We start from the raw sequence: 23,261 nt of genomic DNA on the forward strand, positions 1-23,261 counted from the left end.
GCAAGGTGGCAGCTCAGAACCATTAACTATCACTGTTCCTATACTGCCGGCATCGAAGAGAGTAATTGTCTAAACAGGTGACAAAATACACTGGATGCCGTCATATTGACAATTATATACTGTATACATAGTAGGTGCTCAAAAATATTTATTAATTTTTGGGGGGAGGTTATATGCATGTAGCACTAATCACTCTTCAGGAACTCCTAAGAAGAATCCACAAGTAAACATATCTTGGAGGACATGATGTTAAGTGAAGTAAGCTGGGCATGGAAAGACAAATACTGCATGATCTCACTCAGATGTGGAATCTAAAAAGTCAAACTCAGAAACAGGGTGAAATGGAGTTTACTGGGAGAGGGTCCAAGGCAGAAGGAATGGGGAAATGCTGGACAAAAGACACAAAATTTCAGTCAGGCAGGAGGCATAAAAGAGATCTACCATACAACATGGTGACTGCAGTTAATAATAACGTACTGTATGCTTGGAAAGTGCTAAGAGAGTAGATCTTAAACATTTTCACCACAAAAAATGACAGGTATGTGAGGTAATGCAGTGTTAAACAGTTGCTATAGCCATTCCATGCTGTATATCAAAACCTCACAGTGTACACCACAAATATGTACAATTTTTGCTTGTCAATTAAAAAGTGGACATATCCCAGTAGCAACCCACTGAACACTCCAAAAAGAATTCTCCTTCTCAATAGGGTTTATTTTATCATGTTATCAAATAAGACATATTAAAACTTTATTAGTGGTGAGGGAGAAGGTTAGGACAAATACCTAATGTGTGTGGGCTTAAAACCGATGATGGGTTAAGAGGTACAGTAAACCACCATGGCACAAAAGGCAGTCTTGGGCCAGGCACGGTGGCTCACGCCTGTAATCTCGGTGCTTTGGGAGGCCGAGGCAGGCAGATCACAAGGTCAAGATATCAAAACCATCCTGGCCAACATGGTGAAACCCCGTCTCTACTAAAAATACAAAAAATTAGCTGGGCATGGTGTGGTGGCACATGCCTGTAGTCCCAGCTACTTGGGAAGCTGAGGCAGGAAAATTGTTTGAACGCGGGAGGCAGAGGTTGCAGTGAGCCGAGATTGCGCCACTGCACTCCAGCCTGGGCAACAGAGTGAGACTAGGTCTCAAAATAAATAAATAAATAAATAAATAAATAAATAAATCTTTCTGGAAATTCTGTCTAGATTATCAGATAGCTAAGACTTGAAGACATTCTGTTTCTTTCTACTTTAGCCTTGGTTTCCGTGAAAAAAAATTAATGTTGCAAACCTGTACATTCTGCACATGTTATTTCAGAACTTAAAGTAAAATACAATACAATAAAATAATTGTATTAGCAAGCAGGAAAAATAACCTAGGGCTCTTTAAAAATTGCCCAATGGACAGGTGTGGTGGCTCATGCCTATAATCCTAGCACTGTGGTAGGCGGAGGCAGAAGGATCACTTGAGCCCAGGAGTTTGAGACCAACCTGGACAATATAAGGCGACTTCATCTCTACTAAAAATGTTAAAATTAGCTGGGTGTGGTGGTGCATGCCTGTAGTCCCAGCTACTCGGGAGGCTGAGGTGAGAGGCTCACTGGAGTCTGGGAAGTCGAGGCTGCAGTGAGCCATGAGTGCACCACTGCACTCCAGCCTGGAAACAGACTGAGACACTGTCGAGAGCGAGAGCGAGAGAGAGAGAGAGAGAGAGAGAGAGAGAGAGAGAGAGAGAAATTGCCCAAGGACAAAGGAGTCAAAACAGAAAGCTGTAACATATATAAATTTATTATATTTTCAATTAGAAAAATAACACATCAAAAGCCACATGAAGAGAAATGCAGCAATAATAACAATAATGGACAACTTACCCATTGGTCGAATCTTTACTCTTTCCAAAGCAGCTATTACAGCACATGCATTCATTGTATTATTCAGTTTTATTGTGAATGTGCAATTTAATGTGCTGTAAAGAGAAATACACATAACCAGAATGTTACTAAGTAGGAAACCTACCTACGTATCTGTAATTGCTCTTGCAAACTTAGAGCGAGGAAAGGGGACATTGATGCTGTTCACTTGTGATGTCACCCCAGTGAGCTTGTAAATACCCATTTACCATGGTTTGAATTTTACCCAAAAAGACTTTATATTAAGAGACATTTATGGAGGTTCACGTTCTCAGAGGTTGCAAACCAGAGACTCTCTGACCACACACAGGTGCTGGATCATTTTGCCTGCCTACACAATGAACAGGCAGGGTTGAAACTTGGTTGCAGAGACAAGCAAGCACCTTGACACCTTGAATCTCACCCCACAAACACTAGCTGGCCATTTGCCTGGTGTCTCTAAACATTTGAGCTTCCATCATGGGAGCCCTTTCACATACCAGCCTAGATGAACATCAAGATCTTTCTCTCTCTCTCTTTTTTTCTTTTTAGATGGAGTCTCACTCTGTCACCCAGGCTGGAGTGCAGTGGTGTGATCTTGGCTCCCTGCAACCTCCCTGCCTCCTGGGTTCAAATGATTCTCCTCCCTTAGTCTCCTTAGTATCTGGAATTACAGGTGTGTACCACCAAACTACACGAATTTTTGTATTTTTAGTAGAGATAGGGTTTTGCCATGTTGGCCAGGCTAGTCTCAAACTCCTGACCTCAGGTGATCCACCCACCTTGGCCTCCCAAAGTGCTGGGATTACAAGCATGAGCCATTGCACCCAGCCCATATCAAGATCTTTCAAATCCAAAATCTTTCTGTGGCCGGGTGCATTGGCTCACATCTGTAATTCCAGCACTTTGGGAGGCCGAGGCAGGTGGATCACTTGAGTCCAGGAGTTTGAGATCAGCCTGGCCAACATGCTGAAAACCTGTCTCTACTAAAAATACAAAAATTAGTTGTGTGTGGTGATGCATGCCTGTAATCCTAGCTACTCAGGAGGCTAAGGCAAGGAGAGTTGCTTTAACCTGGGAGGCAGAGGTTGCAGTGAGCCAAGATTGTGCCATTACACTCCAGCCTGGGCAACTGAGTAAGACTCTATCTAAAAAAAAAAAAAAAAAAAAAATCTCTTTGGAAATTCTATCTAGATTATCAGATAGCTAAGAATTAAAGACATTCTCTCTGTTTCTTTCTACCTTAGCCTTGGTTTAGGTGAAAGCAAATTAATGTTGCAATAATGAAAAGAGGTCACTGAAATGAACTAAATATGTATAGTGGATAGGGATTACAATTTCACAGAAGACTTGCCCTTATTTGAACCAATGAATAGTTTGATGAGTAGAAACTCTCAATTTCTAGGACTCTGACTGTCACAGAAAGCTTGGGGTCCAGGTAGTGAGAGTATTGCCCTATAAGCCATTGGTTTACACAGCCAGGATAGCCAATGGACACAATTTAAAATGATAATCTGTGCAACCTGAAACAATTGTTGGACAACCTCTGATTCACTCCTGCCTGTATGTGCTTCTTAATTTGTTCTTTTCTTTTCTTTCTTTCTTTCTCTCTCTCTCTTTCTTTTTTTTCTTTTCCTTTCCTTCCCCTTTCCCCTTTCCCCCTTTTTCTTTTCTTTTCTTTCATTCATTCATTTATTTGAGATAGTCTCACTCTTTTGCCCAGGCTATAGTGTAGTGGTGCAATCTCAGCTCATTGCAACCTCTGCCTCCCAGACTAAGTGATTCTTGTGCCCCAGCCTCCCAAGTAGCTGGGATTAAAAGCGCCCACCCCTATGCCCAGCTAACTTTTGTATTTTTAGTGGAGATGGGCTTCTACTTTGTTGGCCAGGCTGGTCTTGAACTCCTGACCTCAAGTGATCCAACCACCTTGGCCTCCCAAAGTGCTGGGATTACAGGCGTGAGGCACCACACCCAGCCATGTTCTTTTTTCTTTCTTTCCAATCTTTTCCTTCCCCCTCTCTCCTTCTTTTCCCAAGCTCCATGTTACGTTCCTTCTTTTTGGTCTGGCCTTCATCCTGCCTGGACCACTGGAAGCCATTTCTTGCTTATATCAGTGGCCCTCAGGGCTAAGGACACTGATGACCCTTAGCCTTGCGGAACCACAGGTAAATGGCCCAATACTACACACTTCTCTGTACTTCATAAAGAAACAAGAAGATAGATATGACAGAGGGATCAGTGTTTGGAAAAATAAAAATATTTAAATCCAAATATTTTTGGATTTAATATGTATTTACTTTAGAGGACCCCCTTTGCACTTGTAATTTAACTAAGATTTCTTAATACTTTATTTCTCATAAATGGAGAGAGAATGATATTTATGAAGGTATTAGAAATGACTGACCTTTGGGCCTCTGCTGTAGCACACATTATAAAATAAGTCTGAAACGAAACAAAAAACACGTAAACACATATATGTTACCTTGGACAGCTGGAAATAACAGAAAAGACCCAAGGCTAATGATAGAATTTTAGCATCATGAGAGCTGTTAGGGATTGTCCATTTCACGTTCCTACCGGATTCCCAGCCTATCATCATTGCTCTTCAGGCCATACAAACTCCGTGAGGTCACTATTACACAAGGAAGCTCATTTTCCTGGCGTTTATATTTTAAGGAACTCTTGGTCTTACATGAAGGAAAATCTACCTCCTTGTAATGTCTACCCATTGCTTCTAGTTGTGATTTTTGGAATTAAAAAACTAGTCCATTCATTCTTTTACATGACAAATATGGGAGAATTCGAATACATATCTCCCAGGAATGCAGAACCCTTTGCTTTACCCAAATCATAACAATAATTATAAATAAGCTACAGGGTGTACTATGATTACCTCACTTAGGGTTTGCAGGGTTTTGTTGAGCTCTGAGCGTCTGTAATAAAATGAAAGAAATTGACATCAAGGAGATAATTAGTGATATTAAATTCAAAACATGTTAGATTTTAGCAATTAAATCAAGCACATGATATACACCGCTTACAGGGTTCACTTTGAAGAAACAGAGAGCATAATAAGAGAGTCCTATGTGGCAAGAAAGTAAATTATTTATATGACAAGGGAAACCAACCAGACGGGAGCTATATCGGTTCTAGCCAAAATCGAGATACAAATTATGGTTGGACAATTTTGTTATTCATGAGGCTACTGCAACCTCAGGTGGCTTCTTCTGGCAGAGGGCCGGAGGAGAGCTGGCCCCAGGCAAAAATTTCTGAGAGGGGCAGGCCACTCACCCTGGGGACCCTGTGCATCTGATTTCTTCCTCACCCCGTCTCACAACACCCCCTTAGGAATTTCCCTTATTCCCCTCCTCCAATCCCACCCCAGCAACACTTTCATTTCTTCAAAGTGGCAGGGCTTCCCATGAAGCTGGGATGAAAGAAATCTAGTTAGGGAATGGTAGTTCTCAAACAGGGGTGACTCCACCCGCCAGGGGCTATTTGGCAATGTCTGAAGACACTTTTGGTTATCCCTGTGGAGGGTGCTACTGGCATTTGGTAGAGAGAGGCCAGGGATGCTGTTAGACACCTTACAATGCACAGGATACCCCAACAAAGGATGATCTAGCCCCAAAAGTCAAGAGTGTCAAGGTTGAGAAACCCTGCTCCTAGGAATGTTGGCACCAGGCAAGGTCTGGAAGGAAGGAAGGGTCATGGCAATAGCTGCTAACTCCTCAAGCCAGCAGGAGCCATTCCTCCATAACTGTGCTCAGAGACCCCCTCCTGGGCTCAGGTGATCCTAATGCCTCAGCCTCCTGAGTAGGTAGAACGACAGGCACATGCTACCATGCCCGGCTAATTTTCTATAGAGACCAGGTCTCGCCATCTTGCTCAGGCTGGTCTCAAACTTCTGGGCTCAAGTGATCTGCCTGCCTCGGTCTCCCACAGTGCTGGGATTACAGGCATGAGCCACCACGCTCAGCCTACAAGTCACCTTCTTTCTGGGGATTCCCCTGTCCCTCCCCTGCGGTCAAACCGGTTTAATTGCTCCTCCTGCTCTGTATTCAGAGACTTAGAACATTCATCCTTTGGTAGCCTATACAAGCCACCTTCAGTGCAGGGGTTGCACTGTATTGTTATTTGTTTCATCTTGTGTCTTCCCCACCAGATTCTAGAGGCCTGGTTCTCACAATTAGCTTCATGCTGGAAACCTGCTGATGTCTGGGGTCTTAGCCCCCAAATCCTGATTTGTTATAGAGCGTGCCTGGGCACTGGGATTTCTGAAAACTCCCCAGGTGATTTTAATATGCATGCAGCCAAGGATGAGAACCACTGTTCTTGACTTGGTTTTCCGTCTCAGAGAGTTAGGTTTATCCCTGTGGATCCCCAAGGGCCAGCACAAAGTAGGTGTTCAACAAATGCCTGGTGACCTTAAATGAACTCAGCTCTATTTCTAGTCTAGTAATTAAGCATAATTACAAGTATGCCAAGTTGTGTTCTAATTGTAAATTTGTGAGTTAAAAAAAAGAAAGTTTTGGCCGGGCGCAGTGGCATGCCTGTAATTCTAGCACTTTGGGAGGACGAGGTGGGCGAATCACTTGAGGTCGGGAGTTCAAGACAACCGTGGCCAACATGACAAAACCCCGTGTCTATTAAAAATACAAAAATTAGCCAGGTATAGTGGCACATGCCTGTAATCCCAGCTACTCAGGAGGCTGAGGGCCGAGAATTGCTTGAACCCAGGAGGGTAGAGGTTGCAGTGAGCCAAGATCGCACCATTGCACTCCAGCCTGGGTGACAGAGAGAGACTCCATCTCAAAAAAAAAAAAAAGTTTCTTCTTTTATTGCCCATCTAAAGTTCCAGATCCTTCCAGGGCATTGATCTCTTCTGCTTTTCATTTCACATCTATAACTGAATAGTTAGAAAAGTTAGATTTCATTAGGAGGTCAAAGAATAGGCATAAAGGACATGAGTAACACGCTGCTGCACTCCCAGTTCTCAGCAGCTGAACTCCTTGACCACTACAAACTCAGCAGGCCCTAGGGATGTTTGCTTTCTGCCAAATGCTTCTCTCTGCCTAGGCATTGCTGAATCATCAGACACAGCCAGGTCAAAATGCTAATTTGAAAGATGACCCATAAGAAGAGAAGTTTGTTTTGTTTTTAAAGGAAATGTTTTTCTTTTCAGTGTCATCACAGACACCAGAGCAGATTTGCTTCAAAAGTTTATACAGGCATCCCCAAACTACGGCCCTCGGGCTGCGTGTGGCCCCCTGAGGCCATTTATCTGGCCCCCCACCGCACTTCAGGAAGGGGCACCTCTTTTCATTGGTGGTCAGTGAGAGGAGCACAGTATGTGGCGGCCCTCCAACGGTCTGAGGGACAGTGAACTGGCTCCTTGTGTAAAAAGTTTGGGGACGCCTGGTTTATAACAATCTCATTTGTGAGGTAGTGGCAATGCTGAGAGTAGATGAATTTCATCTCTGATGCTGCTTCGCTGGCTGCTATGAGGGCAGAAATATGAAGTTGCCGCTTTCGGTGACAGACAGAGTAAGACCATCTCCTGGCCTAGGCCATCCTGGTGGCTGACATTTTGACTTACTGCTTAACTGGAGGCATCTATTTGGTTTTTTTTTTTTTTTTTTGAGACAGAGTTTTGCACTTGTTGCCCAGGCTGGAGTGCAATGGCATGATCTCAGCTCACTGCAACCTCCGCCTCCTGAGTTCAAGCATTTTTCCTGCCTCAGCCTCCCAAGTAGCTGGGATTATAGGCACCCGCCACCACACCTGGCTAATTTTTGTATTTTTAGTAGAGATGGGGTTTCACCATGTTTGCCAGGCTGGTCTTAAACTCCTGATCTCAGGTGATCCACCTGTCTCCGCCTCCCAAAGTGCTGGGATTACAGGCGTGAGCCGCCACCCCTGGCCAAGGAGGCATCTATTTGTAATGCATTTCTCATTGTCCGTGCTTGTCCTTGTAAGCCCAGGTCTACTTAACAAAGACTTCTCTCTGACTTATGAATCACTGATGCTTCACGAAAGCATGGACACTCACAAAAAGCATGAACATTCCATATATTTGGAGTCACACCTTGGACTCCTCTTTCAACCATGCTGGATAGCAAATCATATTAAAATTCAAATGCTAATTCAAATGAAGCTGTTATGTAACTTCAGAGCATCAAAGAGCCTCATAGGGATAAAGTTGATGGGATTATGGTTAGTTTGCAACAAAGTCAAGAACCAATTGGCTTTATAACCTTTAGGCCAGTCTCTTTCCCATTCTTAGTTTTCAACAGCAAACATGGCTCAACGAGTACCCTTCCATAGCTGACGTCTGAAGTGTTAAATCAAACGGCGGATTACTCACTTTGATTCACTTAGAGACAGGACTCTAGTTAAGGTGTCATTCATTTTATCTTGATTCTGTTAGAAGCACAAAATCATTAAGAATATGACAAACGTCGTTTTGTTGTTTGTTTGAACTCTCTAACAATAAGTTGTTCTTCAGTTTTGTTGGCCACCCAAATAACTATACCCCAAAGACTGAATCCTAACTGCAAGGAGCATTGTCTAGCCAATGACCAAGTTGCAGTTTTATAGAAAAGGGAGGGCAAAAAGTGGTTCTCAAAGGTTAGTCCACATTGGCTGAGCCATTTTTCTTTGAGATGGAGTCTCACTCCGTTACTCAGACTGGAGTGTGCGATCTCGGCTCACTGCAACCTCCACCTCCTGGGTTCAAGTGATTCTCCTGCCTCAGCCTCTGGAGTAGCTGGGATTACAGGCACATGCCACCACATCCGGCTAATTTTTTGTATTTTTAGTAGAGACAGGGTTTCACCATGTTAGCCAGGATGGTTTCAATCTCCTGACCTCATGATCCACCTGCCTCAGCCTCCCAATGTGCTGGGATTACAGGCGTGAACCACCAACCCCGGTCGCTATTTTTGTTTTATGTTTCCTTTAAAAAATATTCTAAGTCAGCAACTCTGATGTGATAATTTCTGTCTTTCTTCATTTCAAGAGTTCCCTCCAAAGAACACTATTAACATTCTTGTCATGAAAGGTCCTGGATCTAAGTAACAGACCCCAGTGTAAAAAGGAAAACTTGGTAACAGCCATTGCTGTATTTCTAGCAACCAGCGCATTGATTGCCTGGCACATAGTAGGTGCTCAGAAATAGTCATTGAGTGAATGAACCACATTTGGCTGGGATCCTCTAAATCAATCTAGGTTTAAAAAAGGCTGATACCACTGCATCAGAATCCCCCACATTCAGAATATTATTCTTAGATTCAATATATACATTTCTTGTTGCTAGGAGTTTCTAATATAATTTAAAATTTTAACTGGCCATAGAACTGCATCATCTTAACATTCTTATTCAGCAGCAAGCCTACTGAAAACTAAAATTATTAACAAAATACCACAATTATTATGAATTCAAGCCCTCGCTACAAAGTTAGAGACTCGACACATTTTATTTAAATTTGGTCATAACAATAAACATGCCAAATATCATAAATAATCTGAACCTTGAACAAATCTTTAAATACACATGAATTTGCCTTTTAAGATTGCAGTAAGAACAATCTTTAAAACTTACCTGGGGAATGGTGCTTTCTTCATCATATTGAAACATGATCTCACCTTTAAAAAATGCTAAAAAATAAATTTTCAAAAAGAAATGTGAGACTTGTATCTTTATAGCTTGAGGATTAATACCACATACAAAAAGATGATCAAATTATAAGGTTTCACTGAATTGTTTTTATTCACATTTACTCTGTCAGTAAGTTACTCAACTATTATCAATATAATTTTCAGAAACTATGAACTGCAAATTTTACGTGGGAATTCAGAAAGAGAAAACTTGCCCTCTTGTTAAGAAATTTTATTCCTAGGGGCTTTCACTCTATCTGGAAACAAATAAAATAGAGACTCCTAAACAGAAGGATATGGTGTGCACTTCACAATCTATATGCAGGGTTGTCCAGTCTTTTGGCTTCTCTGGGCCACACTGAAAGAAGAATTGTCTTGGGCCACATGTAAAACACACTAATGATAGCTGATGAGCTTTTAAAAAAAGGGCCCTGAATCAATCTTAAAATGTTTTAGGAAAGTTTACAAATTTGTGTTGGGCCACATACAAAGTGGTCCTGGGCCGCATGTGGCCCCTGGGCCGTGGGTTGAACAAGCTTGATCTATAGGAACCCCAAACTGGCCTTGTGAGTAAAGGGGCAAGGATGTCACATAAACAAGAGCCAGGGCTCAGCCAATGTTTTTGGTGATTGAGCAGGTAGTAAATATTTGAGGGTTTGCGGGCTGTATGGTCTATGTTGTAGCTACCCAACTCTGCCATTGTAGCATGAAAGCAGCCATAGACAATACGTAAGCGAACGGGCATAGGCTGTGTTCCAATAAAACTTTATTTACAAAAACAGGCCATATTTGGACTATGGCGAGCAGTGCCAACCCCTAAGCTAGAAGGCCTCCTCCTCTCATCATCTTTTATTGCACCCCAAAATACAGCAACTGATTCCTTTTTAAAAATGGCCAAGGAAGCTAAGAGACCAGTATCTGACATGATCTATTTAAGCAACTTTTCTACTGAGAACCTCACTTTCTGCATATTGACACTGAAATTTCAATTCATACAGTATGTAATTATTTTTAAAAATGCTATCTGCATAGAATTACTTATACATTTTAAAAAATCTTAACTTCTAAATGATTATTTAAATTGTGTGTGTGTGTACGTGCATGCTAACATCCACAACATCTCTGCCTCTTATTCTTACTGAGTGAATGCTGAGTTTCATGTATGTGCTGGGAGCACAGTGTGGCCAGAGCAACCAGGAAGCCACCACCTTCTGACCATCAGCCTAACTCTTAGCTCCCACTTTCTTCACCAGCCTCCATTTTTCTCTAGTGAACCCAGACTGGAACCTGCAAGAAGTGAAGGCTTCCAGTTTCTGGCAGGGTACCATGGCGCTTCTGGTGCCAAAAGAGCTGGTTCCCTGATGAGGCTGTTTTCACCGACACTAAGACAAATGGTCAATTTAGTCCCTTCACTGGGGAAAACATGACTGCAACCAGCTTGCTGGCATCTGTTCATCAAGATGACCAGTTGTTTGTTTGTTTGTTTTTTTTTAACTACATGTTCAATTTTCAAATAGTTATCAAACATCGTGTAGATACAACACTGAACTAGACATTAGTCATCAGCCCAAAACATAAATGAAGCACAAAAAAAATGACATTACGGGGAATTCGGTGAACAGAAGAGTCAGGAGGAAGAAGAAATGGAGGAGGAAAACAGAAGAGAGAGTTATACAATATACATAAATGAAATGTATCCAACACTTTGCTTTCTTTAATCAAAACCAACTAATATTTTCTTCCTATATTCGACCTGGACTGTAGTGTTAGCAGAAAGCTCAGATGAGCAAATCTTGCATTCACACAATAGAAAGTGTAAAACATTCTTTTCAATGGGATGTTTTCTTATTTTCTAAATTATCCAACCTTAACTTATTTTACTTGAAATTGTTACCTATGTTTTTCAAACAAATGATTAAACTGTTAAAAGGAATGGAATAAAGAAAACATTCCTGTCATGACTGCTTATTACTATAATCACAATAAGACTTTCATATCATAAAATACCGAGTTAACTTCCTCTTCTCGCTTTCTCACGATCTCCTGGCCAGTTCTGATCTGCCGCAGCATATTTTTCTGTTTTTCACATTTGCTTTCATTGGTTTTAACAAGGAAGGGAGCCCAGGGAGCCAAACTAAGGTGAGAAAAGTGGTTGTTTCGTTCCTTCTGGCCCATGACAGAAGGGAAAATATTCCCATTTCAAAAATAGCATGTTCTGAAGAGACTTCCATCTCAATTTTTAAAAATAGCAAATAGCCACAGTTAAAGATGGCAAAATACACTATGGACACTGCTAGAATTAGCATCCATTTAAACTAGGTGTACATGAGTTGTCAACATTCAACAGACTGATTGGCTTTATTCTTAGCAAGACGATATCCCATGTCTAAGCTCTCATACTTAAGGCCCTATGGAAAAGCTTGACAGATTTCTATATAAGAAGTGACTTTTAATAATTATTGTCATTATTAATTATGTTCATGAATTAATTCTAAGGATATTAGTTATGGATTTAAAGTTATAATGAAAAATATTTATTGTAGAGCTGTATGTCTCATATTAAGGAAGTGAATCCATCTTCTCACTAGGCAATGGGAAGATAATTTCAGCCAGATCTAAAATTTGCTTTTGTTTTTATTAGGGACTCCTAGTAGCCTGGTAGCATGAAAAGAGGAGGATCCAAGAGGCACATACCACATTCTCAAAAGAAAATAAAGCAAACCATTTTTCTCTATGGAGGAAATTTATCTGGTAATGTGTAATGTACACAAAAACCAACCTGAGTCACTGCAAATAGATGACAAATTGCAGATATTTCGCTGGGGTTTGACGCCTGCAAAGAAAACACAACCCAGACGGTTAAGCATGTCAAAGCCTGCGTTTATGTGTTACATTGTCAAGAGACTTAAAAAATGTAGGCAGCAAATGTGGACCAGAAATATTATAAGCTACATATAATTGGCTGGATGAATTCCATAAAGACTAAAGAAATGAGAGGGTTTTCGTTTGTTGGTTGATCAGCTATGGAACTTAATTCTTTACTAATCTTTAGTATGTCAATATCTGACCCCCAATTCCTCCCTAAAATTTTTATCCCCTTCCCAATTAATCTCTCTCCTATTCAATATAAACAGAGTGCCATGAACACACAACAAGTAGAGACTTTAAATGGAATAGCCCTTAAACACAGATCCTCCTTCTTTTCCTAGGTAGGGGAGTCCATGAACACCTCGTGTTAATCCTAGCTCTTTACTCGAATGCATGTGTGAAATAACATTAATGTCATAATATTGTTTCATGGGCAAAAACTACAAAAATCAAAACATGTTTGCTAAGCACCTACCATATTCTACAGGCTTTAGGAGTTTCCAAATATAGACCCTGCCCTCAAGGAGCTTACAATCTAGTGGATGATACTGGCCGGTATATAAAAAAGCATTTTTTATCTACTTATTGGTGAGGGCAAAAAGGAGTGATGACCAGGACAACAGACCACACAGACATACAAAGGAGACAGAGATGGCAGGGAGATAAAATGAGCATCAGAACAAAACTCTATGTGTATTAACCTGAGATAAACTTTACCCTTTGGTGAGAAGAGAATTATATCTCTTCTTCGATTTGAAAAGAGCTCAAGGTTTACTTCTCTGAAAAGCCTTCCCTCATTAATTGCATACTTTCAGCAAAGCATAAGAAACTCATAGAACATGGGAGGAGCAAATGTTGATAATGTATTAAACAAACTGCCAAGGGAAAAACCTGTTGTATTAAGACATTTTTTTGTCTCCTTGTTAGGTCTTGTTTGGTCAGAATTATGTGTGCAATGCCCAATTGCTAGTTCATTTCCATCGCACATTACGAATCCTTAGTTCGTTGCTATGAGAAAAACTAGTTTGGGTAGAAATTAAAATTACAATTTGAGTTAGTGCATGTGATATGATTTCTGCTAGTGTTGATTTATTGATATAAAGGCATCATGCTTTAGCAAAGATGCCTATAGCTATGAGTTTTAATTTTGAGAGAAAATTAAATTTAGGTACCCCAAATTACCAGATCTGTGGATTTTAAAAAAATTATTATACTCTAAGTTCTGGGGTACATGTGCAGATCGTGCAGGTTTGTTACACAAGTATACACGTGCCATGGTGGCTTGCTGCATCCATCACCCTGTCATCTACAGTAGGTATTTCTCCTGATGCTATCCCTCCACTACCCCTCCACCTCCGGCTATCCCTCCCCTAGCCCTCACCCCCTTGACAGGCCCCGGTGTGTGATGTTCCCTTCCCTGTGTCCATGTATTTTCTCATTGTTCAATACCCACTTAGATTTTTATATTGTTTCAAAGCAGTGTTACTCCCACCAGAAGAGAAAGATTTCTTATTCTGTCTATAAGCAGGGATATTTGCTTATAGACAGAACTCACTATAACATATATACCACGCAAATATAGAATTTATAGCTTCTATAATGGGTAGTTATGCTAAAAACATCATTTAAACCCTTGCTGTATTACTTACTAAGCTTTTCATTCGATCATCTCATCTATTTCTAAATTTTAGCCACACATCATTTCCAGTGACGTGTCTTCTTGCTGTTCATTCATTCTGAGAATTTTCTTTCCTATTGCTAGGAAATAGCAATCTCATCTGTAATCTCCTCTTTGTACATGGCCACAGGTCATTCCTTAAATTATGAGTGAGAAAACTTTCTAAAGGGTCAAATAGTAAGTATTTAAGCTTTGTGGGTCATATGGTCTCTGTTGCAACCACTCGTGTTTTATGCAGCGGAAAAATAGCTATAGAGAATATGTAAACAAAGGGGCACAGTAGTGTTCCAATAAAACTTTATTCACAAAACAGGCAGTGAGCCCAATTTGGCCCATTGGTGATAGTTTGCCAACCCCTGCTTGAAATCAATCAGAAGGCTTTGTGTGCCTAGTCTTGTATAGAAACTTAAAAGTATACATTTTCTTTGATTTAAAAAGAATTTGGCCAGGTACAGTGGCTCATGCCTACAATCCTAGCACTTTGGGAGGCTGGGGTGGGCAGATCACTTGAGCCCAGGAGTTTGAGACCAGCCTGGGAAATATGGCGAAATCTTATCTCTACAAAAATATACACAAATTAGCCGGGCTTGGTGGCACAAGCCTACAGCTCCAGCTACTCAGGAGGCTGAGGTGGGAGGATCACCTGAGCAAAGGAGGTCGAGGCTGCAGTGAGCTATGATTGCACCACTACACTGCAGCCTGGGTGACAGAGTGAGACCTTGTCTCAGAAAAAAAATAAATTGAGGTTCATTCCTCTAACTTCTTCCTTAATTGCATCCCACTCTACTCCTATGCCTCTTAACCATGTCAGTAATACTTGTATAATCATTGCCTTTATCTGCATGCATGTTCGTATTAGTTACCTATTTGTTTGCCTTGTCTTCCCCCATAGACAGGAAGATTCTTGAGGGTGGGCTCTGTGTCTGATCATTATTATATAGCCCCAAACACCTAGTACAACTTCAGGTACCCAGTGCATACACATCTATTCATTAAGAACAGAATTTTATCTTGAAAGGGTTGGAAAAAAAGAGAAAGAAATCATAAACACCAGCCATTTGTTTACTTTGATTTTAGTCATAAGAAAGTCTTGATATTGATAATAAGTCATACCTGATGCATTGAAGGTTTTTACTATAGTGATTTTAGTTTTTTCTGCAAAGAAACAACTTAAATATTAGAGCAAAATTATTGCTTGTTTTTTAAAAACAAATTTGCCATGAGTATCATTTTAGTGAAGTGCTGGAAAAAGTCACACTGTTGACATCTTTAAGACACTATCGATCATCTCAGCAGCAGAATGAATGGGAACCGCATCCACGGCTCATGTAGCGTTGGCACAGGGTGGGTCTGGGAGTTGGAGTTCCATGTTTACCCAGCTAGAGTACACCCAGTACACACCCCACTGCTTGTGTAATCCTACTTTAGAATTTCATTTCCATGCACTGCTGCTAGACAAATGATATGGATACACTTCAAATATGTCAAATTAAGCCACTATCAGGACCTTCGGGTAATAGGTTATAAAGAGCAGGTGATTCAGAGTTAAAATTAACATGAAACAGTCACATGGGATTTAAAATATTGTTACTATACAATCAAGTTCTTAATATCTTCTTGTGGAGTTAACATAATACTATCCCCAGTGTATTGATGAAGAATGCTATTCTCGGAGAGGTCGGGATCATCCATACACATCCATACAGTCACATAACATGCCCACAGCAGAACCAGGACTGTTCGAAGTCAGTGACTCACAGGCAAATATTAACAGGCCCCGAAGGAGCAAACTGTAAAAATGTCTTCCAAACACTTTTTCGGGACAGAGCCCATGGTTCATTCCCCAAATAATGGAGAACCGGGTACAGAAATCTTTGCCGTAAAAATGGCCGATGGAAAGAGGCTGAGTTCAGGGCATAGATTTGCACAGAAGCTCTGTCACCTAGGGTGGATGGGCAAATTCTGAAGAAAAGGCCAAGCTCAGAGATTGGATACATACTTAAGAATGATGATGTTCTTCCGGCAGAAACTTATCGGTAACAAAGACACACAAATGAGGTTTCTGAAACTGTCAGGTTTCAATGTGTGACCCATGGGCAATGACGGGTGGTAATTAGGAAGGCTGACAGCACTTGGCACTGTCATTAAGAATCTTTTAAATATATTATTTTGTTTGCTCTGATAGTTTCCTTTCCAGAGCAAACAAAATACAACTGTGAAATGAACTTCTGGTTTTGGTAACTGAAGTGCTCTTGGGTAACCTCGTTGATAATCAAGAATGAAAAATAAAATCTAAGAGTTAAGAGAAATATTTAATAATATATGATACAGTCTCAGCAAAAGTACAGTGACAGCGACATTTTCATCCACTGTGGATGGGAATGTCACTGGACACAACCTTTCTAGAAGGTAACTGGGCAGTAGGTATCAAGGGTCTTACAATACTTATACTGCTGACCCTTAGAATGCAATCCTTGCATATTCCAATCCTTGGAATGTATCCTATAGAAATCAGAGATGAATGCAAAGATGTTGGCGCCAGAATGTTCATTGCAATAACTTCTATTAAAAAGATAGAAACAACTTTAAAGTTCAACATATGGTACACAATAGAATATTATCAAGTCATAATAGTAAGGGCCACTGGAAGATACTTCTAATGTAATATTAAGTCAAAAGGGCAAGATACAAAAATCTCTGTAAATTTTGCAAAGAATATGAGGAGATATATATATATATAAATATATGTATAAATGATACTGAATGGAAATAGACCAAATTGTTAACACTCATAATCTTAGGAAAGTAACATTAAAGATGATTTGTATTTTCTGCTTTGTATTTCTCTGTGTTCCTCATTTTTATGAGCTAATGTGTATCACTATTATAATCACAAAAATAATACATGCTATTTAAAATGGAGTGCTATGGCCATCATCGTCTGGAAGTGTGGGAGGGTGGTGACAATTATCGTTGAATGTCAAAGTAAAAGCGGTCATAAATGAATGGTTGAAGGCACAGGAAAGAGGTCAAGGAGACAAAAGAAGACTCTTTAGTAACCAGTAGACCACACAAGTGAGAAACTCAAGAGTCTGCAGAAGCAGCTATTACATTTAGAAATCACTTGGCATTACCTGTTTGGTTTAAAGTAGATAAGAAGGTTGAAGTAACATCTGAAATAAAAGAATAAAAATTAGCATAACTACCGGCATGGTTTACAAATATGTGTGTCTCCCTACATTCTTTAAACATTTCCCTTTTCCCCGAATCCGGAAGAAGTTAGTTTTGCAAAAGTCAACTGACACCACTGAATGTTTTTGCTACCCATCCTGTCACTACTCCATTCTCCAACCCCCGACACAATTCCTGAGCAAATACTCATTCATGCAAATGCAAATTACATCTCTAAACACTTAGTAACACTCCTGTAACTATTAGATTTAAATAAACTCATCTATATTGTTAATATTTTGCCTCTTTTTTCTCTATTATAATGAAAGTCCCTAAGGAATATGGTATTTCCAACATTAATACTGATTTTAATATATAGCCCTGTGGAGGCATAATACATTTTTACCAGCAGTATACTCTTATAAAGCAATTTTAAATAATTCTAGCTTAAATTTGGAGTAAATGACCATTATATTCTACTAACTTTTAAGAAAATCTCATTTGGATCCTGTTTGATTTAAAATCTATTCTACTGGCATTTCTTTAAATGCAAATCATTCCAGAATTTATGATTCTGGATGAAATTTTAGGAAAAAACCAAAAGGCACTTAATACATGATCATACTTAAAACACACACACACACACACACACACACACACACACACACACACAAACACACACACAATGGAATCCCAAAACTGCACCAGAGCTAAATTGAAGATATTATTTTCACTGTGAAAAGTAACTGTACAAAAAAATGATAACATCTGGCCCTTCCCATTGAGCCAAATATGAATTTAAACCAGTTTTCATCAGTATGAGGTACATCTATGATTGTTTAGCTCCTTAACCACCAACTACATGGTAAGATTTGATTTTAACCAAGGGCTTGTAAAAAGCGTTGGGGTTTCATCGCAATGAGACGGAAGGAAGGCTGTCTGCCATTCCGCTCATGTATTAGAGGGAACAGCATGTACTGCTCGGCCCCCTTCCCTTGAATACAGCCCACTTCTTTGCCCTTTTCTCTAGCATGATGGGAAGGCCTTTCTTTTTTTTCCATTTCAAACTATTTAAAAATTGATCAAATCACCTGTAAAAAGGCTGTCTTTGAACGCGCTGTGCCTCCAAATCCATGCTGAATCATATTCAATTACTGGATGTGCTTTCACATTTAAACAATCTGTCATGTGAAACTTGCTAGCATTGTGTTGGATGGCAAGGGAAATGGAGAATTCGAAATGTGATCAATATTTCTTTTCTTTTTTAGCTAACAATTAGAGTGATGGAAGGCTCTCTTCCCTCCATGATTGCAAGAATGTTATCATTGAACCAGAAAGTTTAGGTCACCCCTCCAGGGTTGACAAGTTTTGTTTTGGGTTTTTGTTTGGGGTTATTTGACACCACTCAATGTATTCAGAAATAATTTAGAAATGGAAACTTCAACACCATTCATTATACTTCTATTCATATTAACGGTTATCAGTTTTCACTTGCTTCAGAAAAATTCTTACCATTGAGGCTTGTCGTTTCAACCTCTTTTTGTCCCGAAGAGAAAAACAATACAAAGGTATAATTAAAACAAAACTTTGACAAATTGGGCTAAATCTAGGTTTAAATTTTTTCAAAATCTTGCCTGGAGTACCATTGGAGGAGGGGGCAAAACTGACAACAGATAATTTAGCTGCAGGAGAAAAAAAAATTTAAATAAATACTTTGAAACAATTGTCAAATTTCAAAGAGTTAAAACTTTTGAGATGTAATTATGAAAAGAAGTAGAAAACACACTAGCAGACCAAGATGTCATTAAATCTGCATGTCCCATAAACACTCGGTGAGTACACATTTAATCAGATAATTACAGAAAAAGAACCCAAGATGAGTGAACCTGAGACCCATGATCATGAAGCTTGCTAACTAACTGCTTATGGAATCCCAGCCCAAAATACAAGAAACACTACTTTAAAATTTTTTCAGCCAGAGCATTCTAGAAAACATTTGAAATAACTCGCTGAATTACAATCATGAAATATATTGGCACACTGGTACCATTCTGTTATAAGGATGCCTAGCAACTCTTCCCACAGTAAATTTAGGATTTAAAAAATGGTTACCACTCAATACTGTCCTACCAAACTGGATTTCCTGGTAAGTTACTTTAAAATATGGCTGCTATTGAGGCAATTAATGAAGTGATAAACTTCCTGTGGAATGACTCCACTTAAGCTAAGAAGCCAATCTACTACACACATTTTGCATGTTTAAATATTTAAAAGATCCAATGGCTAGACCTCTACCTAAACATGAGGAGAACAAACACAAAAATTTTACAAGTAAAATAAGTTTTGCAGTAGGGAGCCTGATTTTCAGCTGGTATGGACAAAATCTGGGTGTGTCAAGGCACTTTGGCTGGCCTGTCTTACACTGCTCATGCATTGGCTGAAACACACACACCCTGTCTGTCCACATTATTGTTTCCATATTTTGTCATTTACTACCTTTATTTATTTCTTAAATTACCAAGGATATTTCCTGAGAAGTAAGACAGTTCCTGAGCAATAAGATTCAAAGCATAGATATAGAATCCTTTGCCCTTGGGGCAGAACAAAATAATCGGCGACAACTAGTTTTTAAGGAATGACTATTAATTCTTCTGAATGTTAATGAATGGTGACACTCTCTCCAAAGAAGAGACTTGTGGGCACGGCTGCCCATCCATCCCTCGATGCTACACTGGCTCCTACCTGCCAGTTTGCACTGTTCTCCCCCAGGGCACCCAGAACCCAGGCTGTGACTAGATCCAGTGTGTCCCCCCAAGAGCCCCGTTCCCTATTCCATGCAAACAAGATTTTGCAGATTATCACCATGATTCAGTTTGCTGAGGGCAATTCTATTGGAAGAAAAATACAGTGGTACATAGTGTCCTAGAAGCTTAACAACTAGGAAGCAAACTGGCAAGATCAAAATTGCTTGGGCTTTGAAGGCTTGCAGTCTTGGGTTTGAATCTTTGCCCCACTACTCAAAAACTGGTAAAAATAATAGTTACTACTTACCAAGGGTTTACACTGTGCCTGGCACATGTGTTATCTCATTCCGTCTTCGCAACTACCTGACGAGCAGGTACTATTATTCTCCCCAATTTACAGGCAAGGAAACTGAGGCACAGGAAGGTTAAAGGAACTAGCCCAAAACCACACAGCTACCAATGAAGGTGGGATAGTGGCCAAATTAAAACTCCAGTCGTCTGGCTCCAGAGAATGTGTGAACATGAGCATGCCTTATCTTTCCTAAGCCTCAGTTTTCTCATCTATAACACGAATATTTCCTATGTTGCAAGATTGAGAGGAGAAGGAGATGTCTAGAGACTTCCAGGAACATAGTAGTACATGAAAAGTAATAGTTATTTTCATTAATTGGACTTAAGTAATGAATCAATAACAGTAGAAGCTCATTTGCACACAACTACAGATAGAACGTGAGTTGACTCATTCCTTATCATAAAAAATTGTTCTGAAATAGATGGTGTACCCAAAAGAATACAGAAGTAGGAGTCAGAGAAGCCATGTGCTGCCTCTGTGTGACGTGGAGCAAGGAGCTGTGTGGTCTTAGAGAAGTTCCTCAGCCACTCCAGGCTTCATTATCTCATCAACTTAGGGAGAGGGCTGGGCCACTTGATCCCTAAGGTCCCATTCCAGCTAGCGGTATTGAATTCTGGTTCTGTTCCTGGCTCCTGCCGGTCTGGGTTCTTTTTACAGCAAGTGCTCGACTTATGACCGCGGTCGGGACCACGGAACGGTCATAACACGATTTGGTCGTAAGTTGAGTAGGCTATATGTACAGTTGAAATGGTGCACGCGGAGATGGTAGTGCTGCCAGAAGCTGGTCCACACTGTCGTACGCCCAGCTGGGCAACATTTGCGCTGCCAGACGCGGAGCAGTCGTGGCTAGTGACTGTGGTTGTAAAGTCGAATGGTCGTAAGTTGCATAGGTCGTAAGTCGATCAATACCTGTATAAATCTCTCTCTCGTGTATTTGGCTTCCTGTTCTAGCGAGTGCAAAGCCCTTAGATTCCTAGTGAAAAATATCCTTTCAGTGGAGGTACTGAGGGTGTATATTTAAGTGAACATCTCATCTCCTCCTTTAAATGTAAAAACATCTGGCATGTTTATGTTCTTGATACTCTTCAAGAGACTTGTGAACTCGAATAGTAAAAAATAACTGATGAGCTTAAGTAGTTACTGTAAAGAAAACTCACCATTTATCCCCTGTGATTTGAGGCCTGGCTTTGCCCAGCAACATGGACGGATCAATATGGCTGTCCTCTGGTCTGTGTTTGCTATTGATTTTTCAGGTGTAGGCTTAATGACATCATTTAATTAAGTTTTCTTGGAGGAAAACAATTTTGTTGTACCTGACTACATGTCATGTTTCATAGAGAACTTATAGAATAATATTTTCCTGAAGTTCCCCAAAGTTCTTAAAAAACAAAAAACAAACAAAAAAAACTTACCAGGTGGTGATGACGAACTGGAATTATCAGTATCATCTGTTGAGGAAAAGAGGCGATTTAGAATTAGTTTAGTTTCCTGAGGACTAATAATCAACAAAACTGTATTGTATTAAGGATTTTTTGTCAAGTAAGTAGGTTTTAGCTACTCGTCACTAAAAACAGTGAGATAGATCTGTTTATCAGCCTCATCAGTGTAACCATTTCACTGTCCACATGTACTCCATCCCATCATGTCATCAACCTCAAATGTGCCCAATACTTTAAAAAATAAAATTAGCTTAACTCATGCACACCTTTGTAGGAGATAAACAACTTTAATGGAAGTGAATGGAAGCTGAATTACAAATAGCTACCAAAAGAGGGCAGTATGTTAATTTACTACTATTTTCAACAGCCTAATCAACGCTTTTTTTTTTTTTTTTTTTTTTTTTGAGACGGAGTTTCGCTCTTGTTGCCCAGGCTGGAGTGCAATGGCATGATCTCGGCTCACCGCAACCTCCGCAGGGTTCAGGCAATTCTCCTGCCTCAGCCTCCTGAGTAGCTGGGATTACAGGCACACGCCACCATGCCCAGCTAATTTTTAGTATTTTTAGTAGAGACGGGGTTTCACCATGTTGACCAGGATGGTCTCGATCTCTTGACCTCGTGATCCACCCACCTCGGCCTCCCAAAGTGCTGGGATTACAGGCTTGAGCCACCGCGCCCGGCCTTAATCAACGCTTTTTAATTCTGTACAAAGACCTACCCTTGGTGAGGCCATCCTTCCAATTTTGAGGTGTTGCTGGTGCTCCATATATTTTGTTATTTAATGGTTTAGCTCATTTCAAAGTGAAAATGATGACTGAACTTCAGTTGTTGGCTAATATTCATAAAAATGTGGAAAAGTAAATGCGTATGTTTGCATAAATTAAACCTCCATTAACTGTGCTGCTTTTGAGCGCAGACACCATGTCTATTAAGTAATTTCTTTCTTATGAGTTAAACTAGATTAGACACCTCTGGGTTTATAAACCGCAAGAGCTGCTGAGTTATTTATTTGGGGAAAATGCTCAGATCCCCTAAAGGAAAAGTAATTCTCTATTTCTATCTATGAAAATAATACATGCTTATTGGAGAAACTTTAGAAATTACAGATAAGCAAGAAGAAAATTAAAACCACCTATAATTTCACCACCCAGAGAAAAATGACACTAACATGTTAGTATATATTATTTTCTATGTGTGTATATATCCACATATACAGATACATGCATATATGTTTATATGTGTATATATGTATGTATATGTGTGATAAAGACTATATCACACACAAGTATTTATAACTTGATTTTTCTTATGACAATATATCCTGAAAATCATTCTATATCATCAGTTTTCCACACCACCAGCTATGATGGCTGAATAGCACTTCAATTATTGTATGTATCATTGATCTATATAACAAATTTCCCCTTAATGGGCATTTTGGTGTGTACGATTTTTCATGATTA

General features: G+C 39.9%; 1 protein-coding gene across 4 annotated transcripts in view; it reads right to left on the reverse strand.

Annotated features, from left to right (window-relative positions):
- The window catches only part of ADGRG2 (adhesion G protein-coupled receptor G2), a 129,551-nt gene that overhangs the window by 29,471 nt on the left and 76,819 nt on the right, over positions 1 to 23,261 (reverse strand). For 2 of the 4 annotated variants that reach the window (XM_074391523.1, XM_074391522.1), the window contains 10 exons: positions 21,772 to 21,807; positions 18,907 to 18,945; positions 18,776 to 18,799; positions 17,227 to 17,265; positions 12,326 to 12,379; positions 9,491 to 9,546; positions 8,255 to 8,310; positions 4,781 to 4,820; positions 4,292 to 4,329; positions 1,870 to 1,964 (listed from right to left, as the gene is read on the reverse strand). In XM_074391523.1, the coding sequence (XP_074247624.1) occupies positions 1,870 to 1,964; positions 4,292 to 4,329; positions 4,781 to 4,820; positions 8,255 to 8,310; positions 9,491 to 9,546; positions 12,326 to 12,379; positions 17,227 to 17,265; positions 18,776 to 18,799; positions 18,907 to 18,945; positions 21,772 to 21,807 (477 nt within the window). The remainder of the gene's footprint in view (positions 1 to 1,869; positions 1,965 to 4,291; positions 4,330 to 4,780; positions 4,821 to 8,254; positions 8,311 to 9,490; positions 9,547 to 12,325; positions 12,380 to 17,226; positions 17,266 to 18,775; positions 18,800 to 18,906; positions 18,946 to 21,771; positions 21,808 to 23,261) is intronic. The other 2 variants (XM_074391524.1, XM_039475639.2) reach the window with 2 other exon arrangements.

Source organism: Saimiri boliviensis, chromosome X (genome assembly GCF_048565385.1).
Source record: "Saimiri boliviensis isolate mSaiBol1 chromosome X, mSaiBol1.pri, whole genome shotgun sequence".
NCBI lineage: Eukaryota > Metazoa > Chordata > Mammalia > Primates > Cebidae > Saimiri > Saimiri boliviensis.